Source organism: Priceomyces carsonii (genome assembly GCF_900007245.1).
Source record: "Priceomyces carsonii strain CBS4050 genome assembly, scaffold: Debaryomyces_carsonii_scaffold_1, whole genome shotgun sequence".
NCBI lineage: Eukaryota > Fungi > Ascomycota > Pichiomycetes > Serinales > Debaryomycetaceae > Priceomyces > Priceomyces carsonii.
The window spans coordinates 1,750,980-1,770,161 of record NW_026946674.1 but is presented as its reverse complement, the minus strand read 5'-3'; the positions used below and the strand labels follow the sequence as shown (position 1 = coordinate 1,770,161).

The following is a 19,182-nucleotide window of genomic DNA, read 5'->3' as shown; positions in this document are numbered from 1 at the left end:
CCTCACTTCTGTATATCTTTTATCTGATGTACTATACATATAGTTATCTCGAATATGTTGTAGAATTATTACTTTTGTGTTATCAAGATAAGCTTTTCAAAAAGAGAATATTATTGTCAAAAGCTCAAGTAGTTTAGTTTGACTAACGGTCATCAACAAGAATGGTACTTTTCCAAACTATTAATAGGTTAGCGAATCCACATAGTGCAGCTGGATTGCCTGCTGGTCGAAGGAGAAGATTCTTTATTCCACCTTCTACTCGTTATCCTTTGTTTCTATACGGTCAAGGTGAAGACCAGAGGTCATTCCTTTCCCTAATTGAAAGGGGTTCTGCAATAGAGAATGAAGAAAGTGACTCAGCTAGTGTTAGCACCTCGCGATCGCTACCTTCCACTCTAAATTCTGCTCATACAAATGATACTCAGGAATCATTCAACAACTGGCTCATAGAAGAGCACCAAAGAAGAAAAACGGGCCAGGAATCAGAAGATTCAGATGGCAGCCCCAATAATGAGCATCTCTATGATCATGAATCTTCTTTGATTTCTGCTCGTAGCTTTTCGTCGTCTGAATCCGAAGATTTTGAGAACATGAAGACCTCGACTGCTTTTGAGCTTAGAAAGTTGTCTCGATATTCCTTACCATTGATAATTACTTTTTTACTAGAGCATCTATTTTCAATGGTTTGCTTAATGGTTGTAGGGCATTTGGGTAAGAGCGAGTTGGCTGCGGTTTCATTGGGTTCCATGTCCTCTACAATAACTTTTGCAATCTTCGAAGGGACTGCTACAGCTTTGGACACTTTATGTCCTCAGGCATACGGTGCTGGAAACTATGAACTTGTCAGCAAGCTTGTTCAGAGGTGCATCTTGATTTCATGGATTGGATTTATACCTTGTGGGTTTCTTTGGTGGTATTCTCCGTTATTCTTGAAGTTCATCATAAGCGATGCCGAAGTTTTAGATTTGACTGCGCTTTTCTTAAGAATTCTCATTATAGGCGCACCCGCCTATATTTTCTTTGAGAATGCCAAAAGATTTTTGCAAGCCCAAGGGATTTTTGAAGCGGGTACTGGGGTACTCGCCCTCAGTGCACCAATTAATATTTTTTTATCCTGGCTACTTGTTTGGAATAAGAGCTATGGTCTAGGTTACATTGGTGCTCCTATCGCTACAGTAATTAACTTTTGGCTCATGAGTATATTATTAGTGTTGTACGTGGTTTGGGTTGACGGACGCAAATGCTGGTTTGGAGTAGAGTCTTTCCGTGAACTATTCAGTCAATGGGGAGGCTTGCTTCATTTAGCCATACCTGGCATTGTGATGCTTGAATCCGAGTATTTAGCATACGAAATTATGACTTTGATGGCGTCCTATTTTGGAACTATTGAGTTGGCTGCACAGAGTGCAGTATCTAGTATCGCTTCTTTTACTTATATGGTTCCATTCGCCTTGAGCATTGCTTCTTCCACTAGAATTGCCAATTTTATCGGTGCCCAAAACTTAGTCTCTGCTGAAATCGCTACTCACTCAGGAATGATAGCTTCGATATTTGTATCTATCTTGAACTGTATCATTCTTTTCACTTTCAAAGATCAAATTGCATCACTTTTCACCCAAGATGAAGACGTTAAGAGCTTGATAGTAGACTTGTTTAATCCATTAGTTGCTGTTATTCAAATATTTGATGGTATAGCATCTGTTGCAAGTGGGATATTAAGAGCTCAAGGGTCTCAGAAAATAGGTGGAATAATTAATTTTCTTGCTTACTATGCCTTTGCAATGCCCTTAGCGCTCTTTTTATCCAAGTATACTGAGTTGAAGCTATATGGATTGTGGATTGGAATAGGAAGTGGTATGATCTTAATCGGCTTATCTGAATCTATAATCATTTTGAGAACAAACTGGGATGACATATTGATTAGAGCAGGATTACTTTTGAAGGATGATGATGAGGTCATTATTGACGAGAGGGTACTGTTACTCTCTTAGCGCATAATTAGAAATATTTATAATTTATAGTAAACAGAATTTAGTAGTATTTGAAAAAGAAATTCCTTTTTCAATCTAAATAAGCATATCAAATTGTACTTGTTTAACAGTGCTTAAGATATAAGACATAACAGAGAGCCACTACGTTCTCCTTATCAAAGTCAAGATATATAGTCGTGCGTGGATCAATCTTTTCGTGAACTTCGACGCAGTTTTCAATTCAACATATCTATCGTTCTCAAGCTCCAGCTAGTTACTGATAACGAAAATTTTCTTGAATAATGACCTCCGATAAAAAGGGTACGTAACAAGGAAGAGCTTTTTTTGATTATGATGTTCATATACTAACTGCTTAGACATTTTAAAATCTACTATTGACGATATATTCGTAGTCTACAGTGAACTTGACAAGAATGTAAACATACTACATAGGCCTTTGCTTCCTAAAAAGTTATATGAAAAAGACCCTAATCATATCATCACATCATATTATGAATACATCGAGCAGCATCCGAAATTTGAGAAGACAGATATAATAACAAAGTATACCAATAAGGGGTATCAACTGTTGTATCATTTATACCACGATGTTAAAATCATATGTGCATCGGAAATTAAGCAGCATAAAATTGGATCGGATAAGTATAATGATATTGACCGCTTCTTTAAATTAACAACAGAGTTCTTATTAAGGGAGGCAAACAAGTTGGGTACGAAATTATTTTATACGCTGAAGGTGTCTCCTACCGAGCTAGAGACTCAGTTAATGGACGACTTCAATAAAATTTCTTACAGCTATACTGCTAGCAATGGAGAGGTGGTCACTTTTATATCTGAAGGGGAGGAAATGAACTCATATGCTCAAAGTTATCCTCATCTTTACCAAAACCAGGCTCTTCCATCCCAGCAAACTTCACAGCCACTTTTTTCTTCTTTAGTAGGAAGGTCTCAACTTGATAATCGTGAAACTATTATTCCTGAACCATTTCAGTTGTCAAAAGTAATTTCTCTTCCTAGAAACGGGACTGTTAATGGTGCTTCCTTAGAATCATTGTCACCTTCAATATCAAAAATTCCGGCCCCTACAGCTCAACCAACTCAAATTTTAAAAGATTATTTTCATCCAAACTGGTATACAATTTATGTTCCGACGTGGTTGCAGTACAATAGCAAGATATTTAAACCACCACTTGCCTCAAGTTTATTAAAGGATCAAAATGATTCTGATTTACGATTAATATCGAGACCATTTGACAGTTTCAAATCATTTGCTCCAACAGTGGATCTGAAACGTTCTATAGTGACAGAAGAGTCCAAAAGTAATGTTTGGCTTAATCATCTTGGATACAAACAAATGCAATCGATAAATGACTCAAACAAAATTTCCAGGTTAAAGAAAGAATCCCCTAAGCCGGAAGAGCCTTCTAATCTGAGTAATTCTGACGAAGATCTTGGCTCCTTATTTAGCCCACCTGTAAAGACTGAGTTGACGGTTACTGCAAAAGAAGCCAATAAATTGGAAACTAAGAGAGATATTAACGTTCAGAGCTTAGTGAATTGGGATCCCGAAGATGTCGAAATCTTCAACTCCATAAGGAAAGAGAAGAAAGAATGGTTCAAGTCACCCCGCGCTCTTCAAAAGGCGATTTCTATGGACCTAATAAGATTGAATAAATTACGCCAAGAGAGATATTTGAGGAGTAATCCTCAGAATTTGCTCTCTGCCAGTAGTCTTGAGATAAAATTATACAAAAGAGTTGTGAAGTTGACGTCATATGCTGTTGAATTGGGGAGCTCACCTGGGAGAATGGACATCAAATTTAATAGAAGGCTACCAATTCTCACCGTCGATTATAAAGGTTCTTTACCGGGCCTTCCCCCGTCAAAGAACGCCTCTGGAACGAAATCAGCGAGATTGCCTAGTATCAGAGGTCCATACAAAAAAAAGAATAGACAGTTGTAAAATATTAAATTTGTCTAGTTAAATCTATATCTATTAGCGGCCCTTCATAATTTATATATCCTCTCCTTTAGCAAAGGCAATAATTAGGTATATGTTTAACGCTGTAATAATGAGCCACGTTAAAGTTCCGGCGATCGTTAAGAAGCTCCCATTTTCAAAAGAAATTCTAGAAGTTCTATCGTCAGAGCTATCATTAAGCAATGCAGAGTTTTCATCTACGTTAAGACGACTGTTATCTACCGTCATATACTCTTTCTTGCAAGTAAACCATATTAAAGGTGCACTTACAACCGGTAATATCAAACTCAATGCTACCTGTGAAGAGTTTATAATCTTTGAAATACCCTCACGGCCCAATATACTTATAACAACAAGTACTGGGATTATCGCAACGATTCTAGTAATTAATCTTCTGACCCAAGGTTCAAAGCTCCAATTTATAAACCCTTCGCTCACAATTTGACCAGCCATTGTGCAAACGATACCGGCGGACTGCCCTGAAAACAACATAGACAAAGCAAATATCATACCAGCGGCAGGTGAAATATAATATGATAACATTTCATAAATTGACAATAAATCAGCATCCTCAGCGTCGGGTTTATGAAATAAAGTTGTTCCAGAAACAATCAAAATTGCTGCATTTACAAAAACTGCGATAAGAAAAAGTGAAAGGACTAATTCAGTATAAGAGTAGGACAAACAGTATTTTATAGCTTCATACGATGGCTTGTATTTCTTTTTGAGCTTTCGATTGTCTGTAAGTCTGCGAATCTTGCTCCTATTAGCAGTCTGCTCTTGTTCGTCCTCACTTTCAATAGTATTACTCTGAGATAAATATCCATTCGTCACATCATATTCTTTCAATCTTGATTGAACCAAGGCTGAGCCCAAGTAGAGAGAATGGGGCATCACAGTACTACCAACAATTCCACAACTCAAAAATAATGCATTCTTTTCTTTAAAAATTTGTTTGTTTATAGGTAAGAAACCGTCGACTATTTTTCTCAAAGATCCACTCTCGAATTGACACTTGAAAAGCTCTAATATAAAGCAGATACAAGTCGCGAACACTAATAATGATACCAAAAACTCAAATAGTCTTGTCTGTCGCATGGTTCCATCTTTATGGTATGCGATAAGAACCACTAAAACGTCAAGTATAGTAACTAATACACCATAAGTTAAAGGAATACCAAATATAATCTCAAGGGAAATAGCTGTTCCCACAACTTCCGCCAAGTCGGTGAAAATAATGGCTAACTCGGCACATACGTAAAGTGATATATTGACACTGCTGGATAAATGAAGACGACAAAACTCAGCTAAGTCAAGACCCGTGACTGTCCCTAGTTTTATACATAAGCACTGCAATACCACAGCAAATAAATTGGACATGAAAATGACAAATAGAAGCTTATACTCATACATTGCCCCCGACGATACTGCTGTGGAGTAGTTTCCCGGGTCCATATATGCCACAGAAACCATTATACCGGGACCTATAAAGGAAGCATATTTCTTCATAATTGCAATTGATTTCCGAAGCATAGCATTACCACGTACATCCTCAGGAATCATCTTATATAGCTACCTTATTTTTTTATGATTCAAATAATGAAGATATCAATGCACGCTGCTGCCCATGTCATTGAGCTTTGTACGCAACAATATTCACATATATATACGCATCACAATATGCAGGTTCCACAAAAGTTCTTGTTGTTCCTAAAAGCTCCGATAGTTTTGGCCGTGGGCACATAAAACTAGTCAGCTAGTCAGTCTGAGAGAGTCCCTTTGGGTTGCAGCACAAAGTAGTATGCGCTAAATACCTATAACTGTAACTCAGGCTAATTCTTGAAATTCACTATAATTAACGACCTGCAAAAGGAAATGAAAATGAAAGTTAACCTGACTGAGACTATCGATGATTCCCAAATTATGCGATTTATATCCATGCTTTCTGCTACACAGTGGTAGTCAAAGCAGATGCTGAATTCTTAATACCTAATCTGTTTCCTCTCTATTGCAGCTTTTGCGACTTCAGGATGTGAAATCAAACTTTTGGTCACATGATACTTAATGGTCGAATCATGGAGCTGGCCCAGTTTACAACACGCTCCAGCAGCACTAATGTCAAAATTTTGATATTCAATCCTTTCAATATGCTTCAAAGATCACTTTTAAAGGTGCATCTCAATGGAGTAATTAAGGTGAGAGCATTTCCTGTGGGATGGTTGAGGGCCACATACAGATTCAATTCTTCAGCAATCAACATAAATCCATCATCGCATACCTCTACATCTGTTTCTCTGAAAGACACACAACCTAACGATGATATACAAGTGAGATCGACAGAATACTATATGAATGAATACAAAACGTACTTCCCTCGTGATTCAGCTACTGGGTCTTTAATCGATAATTACTCGAGTTTAAAAAACTCAGGCAATGGTGTAATCAAGATTGGGATAATATATGAGGATGAAACGGCGGCCACGAAGTCTAAAATTATCGAGGATATTTTGGCGGACCCTTTGTCAAGTAAAAATCAATCAATATTAGAAGTGTTGAAGTCAAGGACTCGCAAATACAATAATAAGTTCGTTTATTCGAGTGATGTATCAGTTGAAGATGGTAATGATGTATCTACTTTCCAAATTCCATCCCCTTTGTTAAGCTCGTATTTTTGGCCCAAATACATGATCCCATCGAACTGTGATATGGCCAGAAATTTTGAATTGTGGGAAATAAACGATTTATCTAATGCTAACGAGTGTCATTTTTTTATTAAAGTGGTCAGTAGTGTTACAAGTATTCGAGCAAGCGATACGTTTGATACAGTTAGGTTTTATGTCATTGACAATACCGAATACACGTCTGCTTCTGATGAAGATATGAATATCTCAACAGATTTACAACCCCAAGAACGTGTCATTAAAATAGATTCACAAAAGTTGTTCGAAGGCATAAGTATGCTTATGAAGTATGACACCAAAGCTGCCTCCAAGTATCTTGATTCTTTGAAAGGAAGTAACATATTTGAATTATTGAAAACTATTGGCTTATTTCTGGTTGACACAAATATAGAAAAACTTCTTTTGAATGGAATAATATTCAACATTAAAGAATCAATGGTTGGTCCTAATTCTCTCAGTGAAACGTATGATGAAATAAGAGAAAATGGTATAATAGAGTTTAGTAGCTCTATTCATTCAGAGTTGCAAAATTCATTCATACCAAAAACGAATCATTTTTTTAGATCGAAGTTGAGCTGGTGGAAACTTTATATAAAAAATGATAATGTTGAATACGATTTGAAAGATTTCTTTAGTTCGAACTTCATGAATGAGAGCATTGAAAAATACAATTACTACCGTGGCCAAGTTGTCTCTCGACTCCAGCAGCAAAAATATGCAAATTACGCATTAGAACGAGAATTCTACAATCCCCTTATAAACTTGAAAAAAAATGTTATTAATGTCAAGGTACCTAATGAAGTGCAGTCCACGGTGTATACGACTTTGACAAAAGGATTCTTTTACTACCAGATGCCTATATCTGTTTTATCATATCTCTCGTATTTCTATTTTCATTTCTCTCCCAATAGTGCAGTTGCTTTGGGGTTGTTTGGTTGGATCCTTGGGTTTAACTATGTGTCTAAGTCATGGACCAAATTTACGAAAAAATGGCTAAAGGAATTATTTGAAGAAATCAGGGTATGCTTGAGCTCACAATGCATAGATAAGGGAGTATTGAAAGAATTGAATAAGAAATATGACCAAGAAGCTGAACTCTTGAGCTTAAAACAAAGCATATTACGGGGGATAATGAAATCGCAATAAAAGCATTACTACATAGGACCTAGAATGTTATAATGTGTGTAATATCGTTAATATAGAATAAATAGTCATTAAAAAATTAGAAAAATGCACATGATTGATAACTATTGATCATAAAGATGGAGGAGGTGCATCTTTCGACTGCTTCTTTTCTTTAATCTGCAGTTCTAACTTATCAAATTCTTTGAGTGCTATTTCTTCTTCAGGATCCAAAATTTGCTCTACTTCCTTTACTTCTTCTACGTAATACTTCAACATTGATTCGATACCCAGTTTCAATGTGTCTTCACTAGATGAACACGACTTGCAGGCACCTTGAAGCTTTAAGAAAACTGTGCCTGTTTCTTCGTCAAATCCCTTGTATTCAATATCACCACCATCGTCTTGAATTGCAGGTCTGATTCTCGTCTCAATTAACTCTTTTATCATCGACACAATTTCCAGATCTCCCTCATTAGCTGCAGCATCTTCCTCCTCGCTCAGCTTTATTAATTCATTAGTTATAGTAGGCTCCTTCTTTTCAGTCAAAAACTTATCCAATAATTGCGTGACTTCGGGCTTTAAGTTTGCCCAGTTTATGTGATCCTGCTTGTTGACTGTTAAAAAGTCTGGACCCAACATGACAGATCTCACCCCCGGTAATTTGAATAGCTTTAATGCTAATGGCGAATGTATAGCCTGTAATGAAGAAGTGAATTCAAATGTTTTATTTGACGATGGAACAATTTGGCACTCTGGGGATATAAATTTCAATGCATTTTCGTTTGGCGTAGTTATTGTCTGAAATGAATATAACCTTTTAGCCAAGTAAGAACTTCTTAACCGCAATAGTTTATTTGTATGCAAAGACATTTCGTGAATTATATATTTGATCTTGGTCAAACTCGTTGAGAAGTATTTTAGTAGTTGGCATATTCCATTTATATAGCAAGTCAGCTCTTACACATTAGTAATTACCGAAATACCGACATTATATACAGGATGTCATCATTGAGCAAACTATGCAGGAGTTTTATTTATCTATTTTATGTAGGAGAACTTTTGAGTTATCGTTCTTTACATCCATACGGTAGAAAGAATGCTAAGTGTAATTGCACTTATTAAGGGTATTTGTACAGCTGGTGCACTGTTGGGCAATACTGTTCTTTTAGCTAGTTCAAACGATGCACTGAGCGATTTGCTAAGCGATTTACCATAAAATACAGTCGAACCATTGGTTAAGCCGTTGTCGGTGAAATTGACTGGAGGCACAAACTTTTTATTCATTGAGACCTTGCCATCCCAACAATATCTCTTGAAGCATTGTTGGCATTGGCTAGTCTGTTTGATGCCTCTTCTTTCTTCTTCCCTTCTTACCACCGCACATCCAACACATGCGGCCCACTCATGGTCTATGGTATTATTTAACCTAGTTGCGATATCAAATCCGTTCTGTATCATACCCTTTTTCTCTTCGTCCGTGAACGTGAGCTTATAGGTGGAAACGTTAGAGTAAAATTCATAAGGACGATTCGCAATATAAATCACTAACGGAGGTATCACTCCATCTTTCTTCAAATCAGTTAAGTTGGACGCGTCACAGCCAAAAAAAGTTGGTCTCGCAGTCAAATTTTGCTCCAAAAATGATGTTGCATCTGGAACATATGGAAAAACAACGGAGCTACCAAAACTTGTGAACTGCTTCTCATACGTTGATACCAAAGATGTACCATTTGGCCAGTTTGTTTGAGTATCTGGAGTCTCCTCAAATGCAAAAAGGACGTCTAAATTTCTATGAGTCACCAGCATAGAGCTTAAGGGTAAGACCTCGCCACCTAAACCCCCATCCATTAAGAAAAGAGTATCGCTTTCTGAAATGTTTGTAGACTTTGTGTAGTTTGATTTGTAAAAAGGATTTGGTTTATAACTTGCAATGTCTTCATGTTCGTTAGATAATGTGTCTAAAAACCGTTTCAATATTGGCTTGAGGATCCAATTTAGCGTGCTGCAGTCTTCACATACCAAAGTGTTCAAAAACTGATTGAATAATGAAGATGTGGTCCCAACAATAAATCCCGCATTATCGAAGCCTTCGACGCATTTGTCCTGTGGCTTGCCATTTACAACTTTAGTTCCAAGGTATTTTATGTCCGTAAACGCATTGACGTGTGAATCAAATGACCCCAACTCAAATGGAGATATTTCAAAAAGACTTGAATTCAAATTGTATACAGTTGTCCCTGGTTTTCTTCCAAGGGAAGTAAGAAGTGGAAAAGGCATGTCATGATTTTTAAAACTGCTTTCATTTCGAATGTCTGACCACGTTGATGAAGCCATGTAATTATCTTTTCCCTTGGCATAAAGTTGATGAGCGAGTCCTCTTCCCCATATGTCCGTGACACTTGTTTCAAAACCAGCAGCCTCCTTCTTTTGGATATCGTACTTTATGCCATTTTTGTTGTTATCCCAAAAATTAAGGTGTTCTAGAGCACCGTCTAATTTATCAAACAAAATTGAAAGTCCTAATGTATAGAGATGGGTCTGATTGACTAATTGACGGGTGTCAGTTAAATTCCAAAGATCATTGGCATCTTGAAAGACGACATCTTGAACACTTGGCCATCCTTGCATGACAAGTGACCCAAGCATGTAGCCACCTCCCGATAAAGCACCAACATAGGTCGATGCTTGTAAGATTCCTCCGAGTCCTGTGGAGTTACCTACTCGTGTTCTTTTATCCAATGCAGCCATATGTCCAGCTCCATTCAACATAGCTCGATATCCGCCTCCACTAAATGCCAAACCAATATTCACCAGCAGGGAATTTTTAAAGAATTGCTCCACATCGAAACTCTTCAAGTTGGTTTTTTTCAAGAAAGTTTTTAGTTCAACCTGCGTTTTCTTATGCCTTTCTTTGACCCAATTCTTCTCATCTACTGATAGAGAATTGGCTTCCCTCAAGAAGTTGACCTCAGAGGATGGACATGTAACATTTCCTGGAGCATATCCACCTGTAGGTGACTTGGCTAAAGCTAACGATATGCATAAAAGAATTAGAAATACCAACCTCATTGCTAGATGTTATTGTATTACAATAGAATATTAATCAAAGCCAGCGACTTCTTTTTATACTGGGTTTGCTATAACAGTTTTCAAAAAGGGTCTATCGCTTGCTACTTAACCCACTGAAGTCTCAAAAGGATCTGAGACTATTGAATTTGCAAGAATTTCCAAAAGTAGTAAGTTCCCCTCTGAAAAATTTCCATTTTAGGACCTAAGCGAGCAGCCGATTAGATGAGCACTAATCAACTTTAAGGTGCATTCTTGGAAGCCCTGATATATTTAGCAACTAGAAAACGAAAGATCCGGCACCTATATCAAACTGAAAAGTTTCAAATAGAGAATGCTTAAGCTGAGTAAAACTTTAGCTCTCTTCCTAATTAAAACGGCCAATGCAGATAAAAATCAACAATCACTTCGGAGCACAAGATCATGAAACATACAAGATAATAAATAATTGATTCATAATGCTAAGCTAAATAAATTTTAATTGCCGTTAAGAATTAACCATTCAATTCGTCCTGCTCTACTATTTTTGCGATAAGCGCATTAGTTTCCATGGGATTGTCAATGTACAAATTATGACCAGATTCACTAATTTCGTGAAAGTGGGCAGCGTCCGGTCCAGATATTTCATTGATTCGATTGCAAAGCATGAGACCAGCTTCTGAGTTCATGAAGTCAAATTGTCCGTATGAAAGGTGTAAACCGAAAGGTATTATTTCTTCTTTGTGTTTTGATGCAAATGCCTCAAATTTATCGTATAAGGGCCATTTGCTTACCGTGCTTGGAGTAAGCAAATTTTTTATATATATATCACTATTTGAGCCTTGAGACATTGAATTGTATAGATATTCAACTATTAAATGGCATTCCTTATTGGTACCATATACAAGGTCATTGCTACTGCAGAATACGTTCTCGGCTCCTCCCTTTTTACTTATCAATCTATTGATCTTGAACAATTTCAAATACCACATATCATAAAACTTCTGAACACCAAATGGTCCCATGAATCTTAATAGTCTAGGTAAATATGGCTGGATATGGTACCATTTTCTAACATGCTGCTTAGATAAGATTGGTAACCTCGATAAAAACCTGAAGGAAGAAGGATCTAGCGTTGGTTTGAGTGTCACCTCTTTAGATTTGTCACTTATTGTGTTATTTGTGATTGCATGCACATGCCTTTCTAGACCTACCGGTGATAATAATATTAAGTTGTTTAGTGCATGAGGGTATTTTACAGCGTACGAAGCTGACCAGTATGCTCCGAAGCTATGGGCTGTTAAAAAGTCAATTTTATCCAATTTGGATGCAATCCTCCACTTGTCTATTGCTGTTAGATAATAAGCTTCAATGTCCTCTATTATTGGTTTAAATTTCTTTTGGTACTTTTGAAATTCTCTAGATCCACAGCTATAGGATTCTATCAACTTATAGTACTTTCTATGTAATTTTTTGAGGTCAGTAGGCTGATCAGGATCATTTAATTTAATAGGCACGCATCGTGGGATCTTCCAGTGACTTATCAAATTGGAATTTATCCTAGGGTTGGATGAGAGTCCGAAACTTATGTTATCTAAGAAGTGTACCTTGTAGTTATACTTCAAACCTTTAAGCTTATTGATAATTTGAAAATTTCTCGCAAAGCATCCTAAAGATGCCCCGTATCCATGTATGAAAACCAAATGCTTAATGGGCTTGTCGAGATTATTAGTTACTTCGAATGAAATCTCATTTATATGGTTATTTTGGTCAATTTTTATTTTGTTCTTTTCAATGCTTACCCCATGATTATCTTTTGCATGCAGTGGATACATAAGGTGTACAAGCTCGTCTTGAATCTCCTCTAATCTGTTTGGTTTTAATGACATTAGCCATACCTTGAGACACTGAGCAACAGGTAATTTTTTTATAGGTTCAGTATTAGGCTTATATCCAGACGGTAAATGAAAGTATTTATTGATGGGATAAACGAATAGACGTCGCTCTATATGCGAACGCAGAGCGCTCGAGATTGCCTTCATCTTTATTCTGTTGCAGCCGTGTTGAGGCTGTTGAAAACAAAAATCAAATTTTAAAGATTTATAGATCTCACTACAGCCGAGGTAAAAATTTATCAATATAACTAATAATCAAATGCTACTAAAAACTTATTTTTTTGAGGGAACTAAACTACAGAATCTTTAATTGTATCCTTTTCAGATCTTCCTGATGTGTAACTCATCGTTGGGTCAATCCCTTGATGGACAATATGGCCTGCCAACTCATCCTCGAAATCTTCTACGTCTTGCCATTCTTCGTACCATGATCTATCGAAAGGGCTGATCTCTGGCGTACCTGCAACCGGACTCAAGTAGCTCAAAAAAGCATAAACAAGGAACGCAGGAAAAAACCCCATGAAGAAGTTTAGTTTATAAACATATTCGGCTCCAGCTGGAACATGATGGGTCTTTGTTCTACCAACGAAACCAGTAATATTTGGTGCAATGCCACAAATGTAAGCAACGTAAGCTCTCCAGTTACAACCAATCTTGTTGAATTTATAGAAAGAAGGCTTACTAGGATTTTCGGGAGCAAACAACGAGTATAAGTGTGACAATTTGATATAACCTCTTCGAACATAAAAGTAATCACTTGCGACAACACCGGCTATTGATGAGAGAAAAACTGTGTAGGCTGATAAATAAGTCGTGAAGGTACTCGAGCTACTTGTCAATTTCCATGGACATATAGGAAGCGCCAACATAGCACAAATATATCCCCCCCTTCTAATATTTAAAAATCTGGGTAACATCGCCGTAACATCAGTTCCGAAAGATAATGAATTGGCACAAATGTTCGTCCCCAACTGTGCAATTGCAAACGCGAAAGCTATCAAAAAACACCCTGCCCTATTTCCAGCAGTATAGTTATCCAAAAATCTACCTAAAACATCAAGTGGGTTCCAAAACGGTTCACCATATAACTCTGAGGCAGCCGAAGAGACCAATATCCCAATCAACGCAGTAATTGAAAAACATAACGGTATTGAAAGTGAGTACACCAAATATTTCATTGAGAACGAAGGTTTGGTTGCGAAACGTGAAAAATCAGGAGCATTCACAATCAAGGTCGCAAAATTTGCCAATGCATTCATTGTAGATTCAATGAAAGCCCACGCTAATTCAGAACCTTCCTTTTTTCCTTTAGCACGAATCACAGGACCAGCTCCCTTTGCTTTAACAAGTGCCCAAATCATGAAACCAAAGCCAGCAAATGGTACAACATAGGCTTTAAAAGTGAACAAATGCCTTATCTTATGCGGAGGAAACCATATAAATGGTAATGAGAATAACCAAAATAAAAAAAATGATAAAAACGTGAACGTTGTAAGGTCAGGATCATTTTTGATACCGTTAGGCATAGTCTTGTCCAAATCTCTTCCGAAAACAGCCCTCAACATCACACTAATACAGGGCCCTGCAATTGCACATTGGACAGCATACCATACTGCAGACATGAATACTCTATTCAAGACAGGCCATATACTTCCAAAAATACCAAATGATGATCTTGCTGCAACAGGAAAGGAAATATGGTACAATATTCCTACTCTAGCCCCTATGCTAACAAAGATACCACAGAGAGCGTATCCCACCCAGACTGAAAGCCATGTTTGCCACCATGTCATTCCACCGTCGGAAATGCCTGTAGCAGCTATCTGCCAGGTGTTAATATTGAATGAATCTGCAACCCAGAAGAAAACATAGTTATGCCAACCCCAAGTTCTTCGTGCCTGCTCAACAGGACGTAAGTCATGATTATACAAGAACAACTGGGTTGCAGTAAAATCTCCTTGCTCTTTAATTTCTAGCTTTTGGTAAAATCTTCTCCATAAGGAATCCTTACTCCTCTGTTCGTTCGAGCTCGTTTCATCTTCTCGGGCTTGGTCAAATACCTGCTCAGAGGAAAGAGTAGTGACTTTCTCGACTTCTAGAGGAGTTCTTTTCATATTCTTTTTGGAAGCCTGTTGTCAAGTACGAAATTCAAATTCTACAAGTATCTTTAGATTTATGTATCTGATCTTTTTAAACCTAACGATCCCGAAGCTTTATTTTTGCATTCCACTGTCAATAAGCGAGATCATTCTTATATGGTTCCATTAGGTGCAATACCAAACAACTTTGTGCAAATTTTTGTAGTTAAAGTGCTGCAATTTGTCCCAGTTAGAGTGATTTTGAGCTCGTGGTAAAGCGGCGACCAGTTCCAAGTAATAATAAAGAGGAGACTTACTTATTTAAGCACAAAAGGAAGTCCTCGTTTGCTACGAAGAACTTTATGTACAAACATTGCTTGCCAGTCAGTGACTATATACAGCGGCAGAAGTTCAACGTAGCAACGTTATGGATTTGAGCGTGAACATGCTAAAAATAACGCAACCCCAGATTTTTACACATTACGTCTCCAACTTTGAAATTAATACTGTTATTATAGGATTGATTGGTGATTTTAAATTGCTTACCCCAAAACTCCTGATATCTGATCATGAAAGAGCATCGTAAAAAATTGATCTCATATTGGTGATTCAAATCGGCTTTTATTGAATTGTTCAGGATTATTACTAATGTCTGGAGATAAGTAGCTTAAGAAATGTAGATTTTATTTGTGCACTAAGCCACAGAGTTTTTTAAAACTAAAAGAGTAACCTCTTAATTTTGAATCCCTAAACAAATCCTTTACAAACTTAATAACGTCAAAAAGACGTTTGAAAATTCGGGCTTTTAGCAATATCGTACGGTATCCTATATAGAGTCAGGAACAGATAATGTCGTCCAAATGTTTAAAATGTCGTATCGGCAAGTTAACGTAGTATCTCAGCTTCAGTTTCACTAGGAAGTACTTCATTATATTTGCGATCGTGATAAACGCTGTGACCAAGTGTCTAAAGAGGCTAGGTGTAAAGGACACCAAGTCAAAGTAAAGCTCATGGACTCATCTGATCTGACTTATATTGGAACCGATGTTACCGAAGGCAATAGTGGTAGCGATCTCTTGACTTATATCTTTCCAGATTTCAATGCGGTTAAATACTTTCAGCGGGACTTCATACTTCATGATGAGTTTCATGTTTTAGAAGAGTCAACAGCAACAGGCTTTGACATATATTTAGTAGAGCAATGGGCTAATACTCGTAATATTGGGACCGTGGTTTCTAACTTTACGGGCAACATGGGGACGAAGATTTCTGTTGTGAAGCTAACAATTATAAAAAAGCCTGTAAAGCATTATCCACCGAGGTTTCAAGATTACTTGAATGAGCTCTTTTCAAACCATGCCAAGGTGAAGAAAATGGAGCGAGAGCTGTCGGATCTGCCTCATAACGGCTCATTAGGTGAAAACTCGAATCAGGTTTTGTTTGTGACTAATATAACAGCTCTTCCTTCTAACTTGAATTTGATTCCGATTCCAAATGGAGACTACAGAGATGTTGAAATGCCCTTTGTAATAAATTTTAATTTGAAGAAACTCCAATGCACTGGAAGGTCGTTGTCTTTAATATCGGAAAGAATAGCTGATGTTAATGAAGATAAATTTAGGCACCAGTATCGAATATTTAATCCGAAAATTCCTCTAGTCTTTGCGGTCCGGGAATTAATTAGCATTATTCAGACATGCCTCTTCTATTTCGACTTATTAGATGCAAAATATTGCGATGGTTTACTTTGCTTCAAGACAGAGGAGGCTATAATGAATTGGTGGAATTTGATTGGTTTGCCTCACTTTAATTTTAAACCGAATTTCAAATATGGAATGCTACAGCCTAAGACTGTCACGGCTATTTTGAGTTTGATATTAAGCTCAAAACTAAGACTTCAAATTATAGGTGGATGTGAGGTACCGAAGGATCCTTTTGATTACGAAAGTTTCATGTTATCAGTTGGACAGTTTCAGAAACAGTATAAACTAGAGAAGACAAGGAAATTGGATCTTGAGACACTTAATAAGTTATTCTTGATAACAAATGCTAAATTATCACCGGAAGGGAAGAATGCGAATGGTGAACAATTATACAAAGGTCAGGAATATGACGATCCTCAGGCAGTCGATTCTTTGTATTCAAGAGCTACGGGCTCTTCATATACTAATTTGGCTAATCTGGGATCACCTTACAAACGCAACAAGAATTATTATAGTAAAGAATTGAAGAAGTTGACGAATGTAGTTAAGAATACCGTGCAAGACCATATAAATGCTGCTAACCTTGAAGCAGAGGAAGGATCAAGTAATCCTAAGTCTGGTTCCGCAAGGCTACGGAATACTATTGCTAAGTTAGCAGACAACTTGAGCCCCCTTGATGTTGAAACATTAGACTTAGATGTTCTCGTTCGTAACTATCTCACAGGTAAGACTTTAATCACTTTGTGGTATGGCACTCATAGCACCTTCAGTGGTGCATTTAAAGATGCTTCTAAAAAGCATCAGCATCGGCATCATCATCATCATCACCATACCTACAGCCATGGTCAATACTCCTCAAACCAGTATCAATTTGAAAGCTTAAGAGACAAAGTCAGCAATAATAAAGATCTTTCTAGCTCACTTCTGCCCGTCTCAGACCTCTCGAGGTATTCGAGAGGAATAAATAAAATGAAGCTTCAAAGTAAAAAGTTACTTCTCTCCAATTCTAGTAAGAAGAATGACCAAACAGATTCTCCTACGGTCAGTTCTGAAGCAAGACTGAACAAGAGATATACAGACAGACTCGAAGCTGCACCTTCTATAGATGCAGCCCTGCCTATACATGCTAAGAAACTGTTTGGTGATGAAAAAAAAGGGGGCCAAGATTGGAATACACTTTATGACCAGCTAACTAACGATGACCCTTTAACAAGATTCAACAAAACTATCAATAGAAGAAACTCGTTCCCTGTTATGTTCGGTGAGCAAGAGAATAATTTGAACTTAATAGAATACGCACACAGCTCTCAATCAATAACCTTTGACGAACTAGGATATCCTTTTAACCTTAAGCTCGAGAGAAGCTCGAGCTTTTCAGCCATAGAAGATGACATCAATAGATTCGAGGGTTTATCATCAATTGATAGATTGTCTCAAAAATATTTACATGTAATAAATTTATTGGTGACTGCAAATAATTTTAGAACATATCTCGATGATACCCGAGATGAACTGTTACTCACTAATAGAAAAATGGAGAAAATCTATAATCAGTTGAATTTGGACCTCTTAAGACTGAATAACTTTCATAATCAAGTTATGGGAAAGAAAGTTAATGTCATGGATGAAAATTTATCTAAAGACTTGCAATTCAATATAGATGACTTAACAAAGACTATCGATAGATTAGCATATGAGACCAGGATCGTTGTCAAGCGAGTAAACGAATTGGAACAGAACAGTACAGTCTTCAACATTAAGTTGAATGACCAGTGTTTGACGAAGCTGGAGCAAATAATAAATAACTTAATACGGCTGACTAAGTTCCATCAGGTTTTTGCGGATGAAGATGAAAAAAAGGAGATAATTTTCAAATTAACTGAGAAAGATCCAAATGAGATATTAAGCGATTTGACCATACAAGAATCAAGCAGAAACATATTCCAGGTTATTGTCATATTTCTCTACAACTTAATCGAGTATATCTTTCGATTTTTCAAGTTTGATAAAAGCAAAATGAACTTAAATAGAATAAGAAATACTTGGATAAAGCTCGATCCGAACAGAACCATCATCAATCGAGCCTACTCCATGGTTGGTAGAGAACCTTCTAGAGGTAGCGTTGCCAGAGCCAAAGATGAGCCATTATCAGAATGAAATGGTAGCTTGGCTCTTACATGGCTAAACTCGTAATATGCCTTGTTTAGAGATTTTATGAGACATTCAAGCTTCTGCTTATAAACCTCAGACTGCAACACTTTGTCATAACTTTCCATATTTTGTAAAGATTCGTTTAGGTTTCTTTGTATTTTGTGAATTCCTCTGTAGATATCGAATAAGTTCAGATCAAGTTTAGCTATAACAGGCTTTATTAAGTCTTCAGTGTAGTGCGTTATACGTGTTTGATAAAATTCGTATTCGCTTGCTCGAGATCCTTCACGCCTAATTAGATACTGTTTAACGCTATCAACAGTATCTTTATTTTGATCTATTAATTCCAACAATTTATTACTTATATAATCTCGCTTCTGTAAGTCCATGACAAGATCTAATCTCTCCCTTTCCAATTCCCTTATAATGATTTTTTCTCCTTTCTCATCATTAATGCTATCGGATGTTTCTCCATTGTCAAGGTTCGATATTTCACCCAGCTTATCGTTATCGTTAGTGGCATCCTTCTTCC

General features: G+C 37.0%; 9 protein-coding genes across 9 annotated transcripts; 4 read left to right on the top strand and 5 right to left on the bottom strand.

The window, feature by feature from the left end:
- Positions 1-161: 161 nt before the first annotated feature.
- Positions 162-1,991, top strand: PRCAT00000990001 (uncharacterized protein; the record flags this gene model as incomplete). Its single annotated transcript, XM_062956919.1, has 1 exon — positions 162-1,991. The coding sequence occupies one exon, from the start codon at positions 162-164 to the stop codon at positions 1,989-1,991; it is 1,830 nt and encodes a 609-aa protein (XP_062807813.1).
- Positions 1,992-2,272: 281 nt separating this feature from the next.
- Positions 2,273-3,954, top strand: PRCAT00000989001 (uncharacterized protein; the record flags this gene model as incomplete). The annotated part of the gene is made up of 2 exons (XM_062956918.1): positions 2,273-2,291; positions 2,348-3,954. The coding sequence occupies 2 exons, from the start codon at positions 2,273-2,275 to the stop codon at positions 3,952-3,954; spliced, it is 1,626 nt and encodes a 541-aa protein (XP_062807812.1).
- Positions 3,955-4,005: 51 nt separating this feature from the next.
- Positions 4,006-5,535, bottom strand: SMF3 (putative divalent metal ion transporter; the record flags this gene model as incomplete). Its single annotated transcript, XM_062956917.1, has 1 exon — positions 4,006-5,535. One exon carries the CDS (start codon positions 5,533-5,535, stop codon positions 4,006-4,008), a length of 1,530 nt encoding a protein of 509 aa, XP_062807811.1.
- A 491-nt stretch (positions 5,536-6,026) lies between these two features.
- PRCAT00000987001 (uncharacterized protein) lies at positions 6,027-7,799 on the top strand (the record flags this gene model as incomplete). The annotated part of the gene is made up of 1 exon (XM_062956916.1): positions 6,027-7,799. The coding sequence occupies one exon, from the start codon at positions 6,027-6,029 to the stop codon at positions 7,797-7,799; it is 1,773 nt and encodes a 590-aa protein (XP_062807810.1).
- A 108-nt stretch (positions 7,800-7,907) lies between these two features.
- On the bottom strand, positions 7,908-8,648 carry PRCAT00000986001 (uncharacterized protein; the record flags this gene model as incomplete). The annotated part of the gene is made up of 1 exon (XM_062956915.1): positions 7,908-8,648. The coding sequence occupies one exon, from the start codon at positions 8,646-8,648 to the stop codon at positions 7,908-7,910; it is 741 nt and encodes a 246-aa protein (XP_062807809.1).
- A 204-nt stretch (positions 8,649-8,852) lies between these two features.
- Positions 8,853-10,847, bottom strand: PLB4.5 (Plb4.5p; the record flags this gene model as incomplete). The annotated part of the gene is made up of 1 exon (XM_062956914.1): positions 8,853-10,847. The coding sequence occupies one exon, from the start codon at positions 10,845-10,847 to the stop codon at positions 8,853-8,855; it is 1,995 nt and encodes a 664-aa protein (XP_062807808.1).
- Positions 10,848-11,338: 491 nt separating this feature from the next.
- Positions 11,339-12,865, bottom strand: PRCAT00000984001 (uncharacterized protein; the record flags this gene model as incomplete). Its single annotated transcript, XM_062956913.1, has 1 exon — positions 11,339-12,865. The coding sequence occupies one exon, from the start codon at positions 12,863-12,865 to the stop codon at positions 11,339-11,341; it is 1,527 nt and encodes a 508-aa protein (XP_062807807.1).
- Positions 12,866-13,008: 143 nt separating this feature from the next.
- DAL4 (allantoin permease) lies at positions 13,009-14,832 on the bottom strand (the record flags this gene model as incomplete). Its single annotated transcript, XM_062956912.1, has 1 exon — positions 13,009-14,832. The coding sequence occupies one exon, from the start codon at positions 14,830-14,832 to the stop codon at positions 13,009-13,011; it is 1,824 nt and encodes a 607-aa protein (XP_062807806.1).
- Positions 14,833-15,806: 974 nt separating this feature from the next.
- On the top strand, positions 15,807-18,656 carry PRCAT00000982001 (uncharacterized protein; the record flags this gene model as incomplete). Its single annotated transcript, XM_062956910.1, has 1 exon — positions 15,807-18,656. The coding sequence occupies one exon, from the start codon at positions 15,807-15,809 to the stop codon at positions 18,654-18,656; it is 2,850 nt and encodes a 949-aa protein (XP_062807805.1).
- Positions 18,657-19,182: the final 526 nt, after the last annotated feature.